Source organism: Nanorana parkeri, unplaced genomic scaffold (genome assembly GCF_000935625.1).
Source record: "Nanorana parkeri isolate BGI_ZX_2015 unplaced genomic scaffold, ASM93562v1 scaffold203, whole genome shotgun sequence".
In the NCBI taxonomy this organism is placed as follows: Eukaryota; Metazoa; Chordata; class Amphibia; order Anura; family Dicroglossidae; genus Nanorana; species Nanorana parkeri.
The window spans coordinates 701,308-709,011 of record NW_017306471.1 but is presented as its reverse complement, the minus strand read 5'-3'; the positions used below and the strand labels follow the sequence as shown (position 1 = coordinate 709,011).

Below are 7,704 nucleotides of genomic sequence, written 5' to 3'. Positions count from 1 at the left end.
AGTACAAGTACGAGTACATGTACCGATACTTTTGAGCTCCAAGACTAGACTAGTGAAAAATAAAAAAATTAGGAGGCAGCTTTCATTTGTAACGAGCACATGGAGCTCCCGGGATTTGTACATCTCTGTTTTAATGTATGATTTTTCTTTTATAAATATAAATAAAGGGATGCAAAGATACCAGTTTTGCGAGTACGAGTACTGGTACTTGCCGAGTACTTACAAGTACGAGTACTGATACATTTTTATTTATTGTCATGTGACAGATTTTCTAAAACAATATCGACTAATGATTTCAGGACGGTGGTGGAGTGCCAGAGCCAGGTCCCAGCTGCAACCGCTGCAACCCTGGTAGTTCTCATGAAAATGACAAGTATCGGCACTGGTACTTGAAAAGTATCTGTGCATCCCTAATACAAATGCAGGGGCGTATCTGCCACGAGGCAAACAAGGCGTTTGCCTGGAGCGGCAGATTCGCTGAGGGCGGCGATGCTGCCTTGCCTAGGGCAAAGCTGCACATCCGCCCCCCCCCCCCCCGGGACTGCCCCGCCGATTCCCGTAGATGGCATCACCCACCTCTGTATAGGGATATAGATGAACACAGTGAGTCCTCGTACAAGTGAGACCCTTATCACACTTTGAAGGAGGACAAGAGGGTCTGTTGGTTGATAAAAATAGTCATATGAGAGGCAGAGCCAACCTCCTTCCACACTGGGCTGTGCCACTACTGTTTCCGACATCACACTGACTCCGCACGTCACCTGACAACAGGAAGAAGGCAGGAGAGGTGATTGCTGCTTGCCTTCCCTGCATAGTATAGCTTTGTATAGGCTGCAAAGGGAGTGGAACTGTCTGGGCAGCAGTGCATTGGCAGGAAGTGGAGCAGTCTTGGCGAGGGTGGGGGCAGGGGCAGTAGAGCAGCCACTTGCTTATATCAGCATAGAGATGGTATTGGAAGCCATGGGAAGTTATCAGCTGACCAAGGGAGGATGTGTAGATAGAGAATAAAAGGGGTCTGAGGACAGGGTCCTGGGGAACCCCTACTGAAAGAGGGAGAGGAAGAAGTAGAGTTGTAGGTGATAGTGAAGGTGTGCTTTGATAGGAGAAAAAAACAGAAAAGAGCAGATACTTATCTTATCTTATAATATATATAATAATAATAGGATAATAAATGTAATGTGCCGCGCTCTCAAATGTGCTCTATTTCTGGATACAATATATATATAATTGTATTAATTTAAAGTGTTTTCAAACAAGTGAAATAATTGTACAAATTGAACAAATTTGCTAATCAGGTAAATCAGAGAAAAGTAAGAAGTACATATTTGCCTGTTGTGGGCCTGTGATTTAAAGTATAGCAGCCAGGCAACTAGTTCAGTAGGGTGCCGAAACAGCAGCCGGTATATTTCTCTCATTACAGATGTCTTAAGCTGGCCATACACCTATAAATTATCTGCAAATATTCTATGGTCAGATGGAAAAACTGCAACAGATTCCTCCATCTACGCTAAACTGTGTGGATGGAGTAATCTCCCACTGGGCCAAGCTTCAGTATCTTGCTAGTTGGCCCTGCTGGCTCTCAAAATACCTGAACAATGCCTGCATCCAATCAGATTGTTCAGGTATTTTGATTTTTCTTCATTCACTTACACACTGCACACAATTCCGGTGGTCCTTTAACCCCATAAACAGTTTCTCTGTAATCATCGTCATCTTTATCTCTAAACTAAAATTTGTGACTCTAAAAAAAGTGTCCGCTGTAGTCTGACTCATATGGAACACAGGTGATCTTTAGCAAATGCGTTGTAGATAATGCATTCAAGTGCCTGTTTAAAATAAGGAATATGCCTCGGTTTATCCTATATGTATTCAAGGACATGCCTAATGTAATTGATAATCATTGTTTACTTTTCTTTTTTTCAGTACTTTGGTGATCATACAAATGGTTTTATACAGTACTTTATTATATAGAAATGTATGAACATAGGCTGTATTTGGGTATGGTCTTTGCATCACTATCCAACAGAACGGCTGGTATATGTTTAGGAAAGGAATTTTACAGTTAGTAGAAAAATCCTGATGGGGAAAATAATAGGAGTTGTTTATTATACACAATTCTTTAGCAATTCAGTTTGAGATCATCTTCTTTAAGCACTGATTTCTGCTCCATAGAGGATTCTAGTGACATGCCAGAGACAACGGAATGATTTTCATACTTGTAACCTTAAGTCGTAAAAAAACCAAGAAGCTGCGACTTGATATGGGCACTTTAATAGACTTACGCAACTAATACAAGGTTTTCTTTATAGAGACTGATATACTATAAGGCTGTAAAACCAGTCTTTCAAACACTGCACATACGGCTTATTTTTGATTTAGCAGTCATAAGGCTGTTATGTCCATAATGTTTTGTGAGCTCTTTAGTCTACTGACTGGTTACACATTTGTAGAACGAGACTTAATGGTTTCTCGCTCTGGCTGTGGCAGAAGCAGGAAGGACAGAAACCCTTGTGCTCACAGAGGTGCTCCCCTGTAGGTTCTGAGCAGTGCAGGTATAAGTGCCATCATCCCCTGCTCGAGATTCATCAATATTCAAGACGCTTTGAGACTCTTGCATCAACTGGCCACCTCTTCTGGTCTGCGATGTGCTCTCTCGGACATAAGGAGGTCTTCCAATCTGTAGAACAGAGTACTGGTTGTCAATATTTTTCAATATTTTCATAAAAAGTAAAGGGTCGGAGTATCTAATACTGGCTTTTCACATTAAAGTGTATCTAAACCCAAGTACTAAAATTTAATATATTTCAGCTGGTGACACTGCACAGTACACAAGGAGCTTTGTGAAATTGAACAAGGAACGTACAAGCTCAATAGATTTCTGGAAGGATCAACAGCTAGTTTTCTGCATCAAACAGGTATAACAAAATGCTTTCAATGGGATCGAAATGGACCAACTAATAAGATTTGGGTACTTACCATAAAATCATTTTCTTAAAGTCCATTGAGGGACAAAGGAACATAGTAATTCTTAGATTTGGGTTATACTAACACCTTTAGGAGGTTTGGACACTGGCAAACAAAAAACATTTAGCCATCCTCTGTATAATCCTGCCTCCAACCATCATGCCTCAGGTTTGTAAGCAAGCAGTACATATGGCCATACTATAGAGGGGCATGAATCCCTTAATGAAAAAAAATCTCTTATGATAAGTATGAAAATCTTTTCTCTTTATTGTCCAGGAACACAGGAGGAAAATAATTATTTAACATTTGGGTCATCTAAAACCAGTCCAACTGAGGTATGGGCAACAGCCACTTAAAGATCCATCATATGCAGGATCCTACTACAACGATTTGTAAAGCAATCCAAGCCTGACTTCATTTCTAGGGAACAGTCAGAAACCTAGCATTCCTAACTCTTGACTGCAGGGAAACAGAGGTTGGACAGACAAGGTATGCCAAAACAAAAAATGAATTAGTAAATAGCTGAAGGCTTGAGTGGAACAACGACATATAATCATTGATTTCATGGAAACAGAAAATTGATAAACAAAGTTTATCCAAATTAAAACATATAATCAATTAACAGCTGGAAGCTTAAACAGAACACCCTTGACCCTTGTTCATGGAGAGTAAATCCATCATACGCAGGATGTACCTGTCAGATAAGAATCCCTGAAGAGACTGGAATCAGTATGACATCTCTCTTAATGAGAATCTAAATATAGAAAGGGAGGGAATCATAAACTAGAAAGGACCAATAAGGCGAGAAGGAGACCTTTCAGTTCACGCCCAAAGTTTGTCAGGGATGTGGTCACAGTTAGACTGCCTTAACATTTATTAAATTCATGATTTTAGGACACTGTTGGGATATGGAGTGACATGGAGCACTATAATAAGCAAAAAATATTTTTCCCAGTAGAAGCCAGGAGGAGAATCCATGTGCTCCCAACTGGGACAATTATTCTTCATAGGAAGACAATTGGGTCTCTCAAAGAGTCCCAGAGCTGCACTATGCTACTGAGGGTAGCTCTGTAACTGGGAAACAGACAGTCCTGTCTGCTGACCATACAGGAAAGTACAGGTATGGGAGAATCCACCCAAGAAAAGAGAAGGGAATAAGCGATGAACCCCACTTTAACCAGCTTCCAACGAAAAGATTGCTGCACTTATTGACCCCCAGAGATCAGTTTTGTATGTTCTCCAGATTTCAGATTCTCCCACAAAGGAGGAGAGTGGAAAATATTCAGGAACAACAGAGAAAGGGCGAGTATGAGAAAAGTAGTATCCCAACAATTCCACAATACACATAAGGAGACAAATGGGAAGAGATCCTCTATATCCAAGGAGTGTAGGTGATAGGATCCTTGGCTGAGCAGGAACTGCAAGAAAACTAGGACACTGACTATGTTTGGTGAAGGCCTTCAGGGCATTCCACAATGGGGAAGCTTACAAAAAACCTTACATATCAAAAATATCCATCAGTGCCATGGATAGGGTATTACGAAGAGTCAGGCTGTCATAGGACAAGTGAGCAGTGGAAACTGATCCCTGTTGACCAAGCAAATCGCAAAATCCCCAAAAAGGATAGGACTTGAGGAAAGTAAAGCATCTCAAGCAGTGCAGCTCAGGATAATGGAAAACCAGAGTTCTCCGCAGAGAGAAGTGTGGGATCAACTGATTAATCACATTCAAGGATATATTTCTACCGGGGTAAAAATGAGAGCTCCCGGGGACAAGGCAAAATAGCGCGAGGCGTGCGGTAATGGTAGAAACAGTTAATCAGATGTGTTAAGAGAGTTATAGTGTGGAGCTACAAGGGGCAACCTGATTGTCAGAAAGCCAGAGCCAGAGTTCGAGTGTCACCGTCTGCGCATGCGCCTGTTGCGGACCATAGAGCCGTAATAGGAGCACTGTCTTTGCGTGGACTTGCGCGCGTACGTGTACGTCATGCGCGTGTTTGTGCGCATGTGCGCACAGGCATGCACCGACGTGTCATTTGAACAATTGGCGCCAACTGGGCTATAAAGGCTGTGTTCAGCTATCCTCCAATGCTGTCAGATCGTCAGCTTTCTGTGTTCTGTGTTCCTGTATTTTCTGTATCCTGATTACCCGTTACTGACCCGGCTTGAACTACCCTCTGTTGTTGCTTGCTCCCTGAAGACCCCGGCTTGCTTTTGACCTTGGTTCTGCCTCACCCCTTGTACTACGTTGCTAGCTCGTTGATGACATCGGCTTGCTTGATGATCCTTCTGCCTTGTGTGTTCTGCTTCCAGCTTCCTCAGCTCATCTGATCTAGAGCCTTCTTGAACCACTTCGGTGCATCCACATCCCGCTTCCTGCCTGGATCTACGCAATTCATCTCATCTCGCAGACGCAACAGGCTAACCAGCCTCTGGCACCCTTGCCCCTCTGTGCCCCGGCGCCCCTATAACCAATCCAGGTGCTCCGTGACCGGAGCTGTGAGAGAGGCCGCCCTCGTCAACTCAGACTCCCCTAAGGTACGTGACACTGATACTCCAAACTGCTAGGAGATAAACCCATAAGGGATCCAGCACTACAAACAAAAAAACTCTCACAAAGTAGAAAGGTAAGTTTGTCTGGAGTACTAAGCAGATGAAACAGGATATTTGGCCTTAAGATCTCTGTACTAGGTGAGAGGTAGACTGTGATTGCTTGTGAGCTACTACTTTAACAGTAGAAGAGGAATGTGGTTCCTATGTCCCATTCCAAGATCTCCTGCGTTAAGGCAGGCACACATTCTTAGCACTTGAGGCATCAGGAATAACTGTGTCAAGAGAAAAACCAAAGAGAAGCCTAACCTTTTAGGGTGAGTAAATCAAATGTTCCTTTTGTGTATCCTCGGCATGTCAGGAATGAAGTCAAAGTGCCCTACACATCTGAACAGACAAAACATCTATGTGAGACACCAGCTTAGATGCTTGCTAGAGACCATCACAGCTGAACCACAGGGATCCAGACAATGGATAGGGAAGCTCCAGGAGCTTCTCCCCTTCAAAGGAAGAAGTGATGATTGAACTGGTTGTTCCCAATTCTCATAGGGGAAGAATTTACATACTGAGTGAATAGTGAAGGTCTTAGGAGCAACAGCTCTCAAAGACCCTCTGTCTGCAACAACCTGCTGATCCTTCAGTTGCAGTACAGAATGCACTGCATCAGAGTATCAAGAACTCCTTGTAAGGTAGAGTTGTATAGAACATGTTGAAATACAAGATCTTCAGGAGAAGGCTGTGAAGGCTCAGAGTCTGAATCAGAGATAGTAATAGGTGCCTCAGGGCACAGTTGGAGGTGAAGGTCCATTAGGATCAAAATGAGATTCCTTTGTGGAAGGTGCCTGAGCATGCTTGGAGCCCCCGAGAGCAGATTGCTGCATTAATTGAGCACAGCTTGATAAATAATTCAAAATGGATATCGAAGGTCTTGTGGACATTCGAAAGGTCTCAGCTTTGCAATGTGTATAAGACTGTACAAGACTGTATAAGACTGTACAAGACTCTGATGAGAACAGTAATAGTGGTCACCCAGATCTATATTGCAGGCTTCAGACCCTTTTGAAGATACCAAGAAATTGCCCCTATCCACAATGAGGAGGTATGGCCTGGGGACACCCACTGCAGCGGGACTGTCCTCTATATGTCTATTACGAGACACATTGCACAGTGGACAGCAACTACACCGAAGGAGAGGCAAGTCCTCACTTACAGACTCAGTCAGCTGATACTGGGGAGGTTCATAGACAGTAGAATGAGACCACAGAACAGTGGAAACAGAGGACTGCAATGTCAAGAGCAGCAACGGCAAGTTACTTGCTCTAGGCTTAAAAAAGCAGAAGAAAGAGCGTGGAAAGCATGTACACACACTTCACTTAGAAGATGGCATCAGTGTGCAGTTTTCTCAACCTTCACCATTACCGCTACAAAATGGCGGTGGTGGGAAATTTAACATGGCACTTGGCGGTACCAGTTATGAGTTAGTTTCCAGTGCTTCAGCCAACCGGCCATACTCACTACGTGGGCGCTCAGTTACATACAGGCTGTGCCATGGCTCTGGACCCAGAAAATACAATTTACTAAAAAAAACATGCAAAAATATAGCAGTACTGGGAGAAATTGTAGTGAGAGAAGTCTGTGAGATGTGTCTCCTCCATTCACAGGAGTCGATGCAATTTGCAGCTCAACTTTTCATAGTAACGTTTCTCAACTTATCGCACTGGTTGCTATAAAGGGGGCAATGAGAGGAAGATTTATACAAGAAGAAGCAGCTGAAGCTAAGGGGATACATGACATTACACATATCTAATGTGTCCAAAAATATGACTTAATTTCAGCTTTATGCTTGTGTGCCTGGGGTGGAGGACACTGATGTAACAAAATTCATATTTTAAAGAAAGGTATTACCGGTACAGGAAGTTACAAAATTTAATGGCCGACATTTTTTTGCGGAGTGGGGAAGGGTTAAAACATACAGTATGTCAGGTTTTCATTACTGTCTGTGTCACCCTGTCCCACTGACCCTTGTTCCCTGATTTCTTGTCCTAGTGTCAAAAGGCTAGAAAACTAGGGAAAAAGCCCAATGGAGTTATAGAGAGCAATAAAAGTCGGACTGAATTTTCTTCTTCTCCCCATTGTATCCAAAGTGAAAAGTTTTGTGTATAGCTGGGCTTTAAAATTAATACTTTTTTAT

The 7,704-nt window shown here is 42.8% G+C and overlaps 1 protein-coding gene across 1 annotated transcript in view; it reads right to left on the bottom strand.

The window, feature by feature from the left end:
* Nucleotides 1–2,308: 2,308 nt before the first annotated feature.
* LOC108786323 (platelet-derived growth factor receptor-like protein) overlaps nucleotides 2,309–7,704 on the bottom strand; it is a 15,569-nt gene continuing 10,173 nt past the window's right edge. Inside the window, exon 6 of the mRNA XM_018555584.1 lies at nucleotides 2,309–2,677. Coding sequence (XP_018411086.1) covers nucleotides 2,459–2,677 — 219 coding nt within the window. The 3' untranslated portion in view covers nucleotides 2,309–2,458. The remainder of the gene's footprint in view (nucleotides 2,678–7,704) is intronic.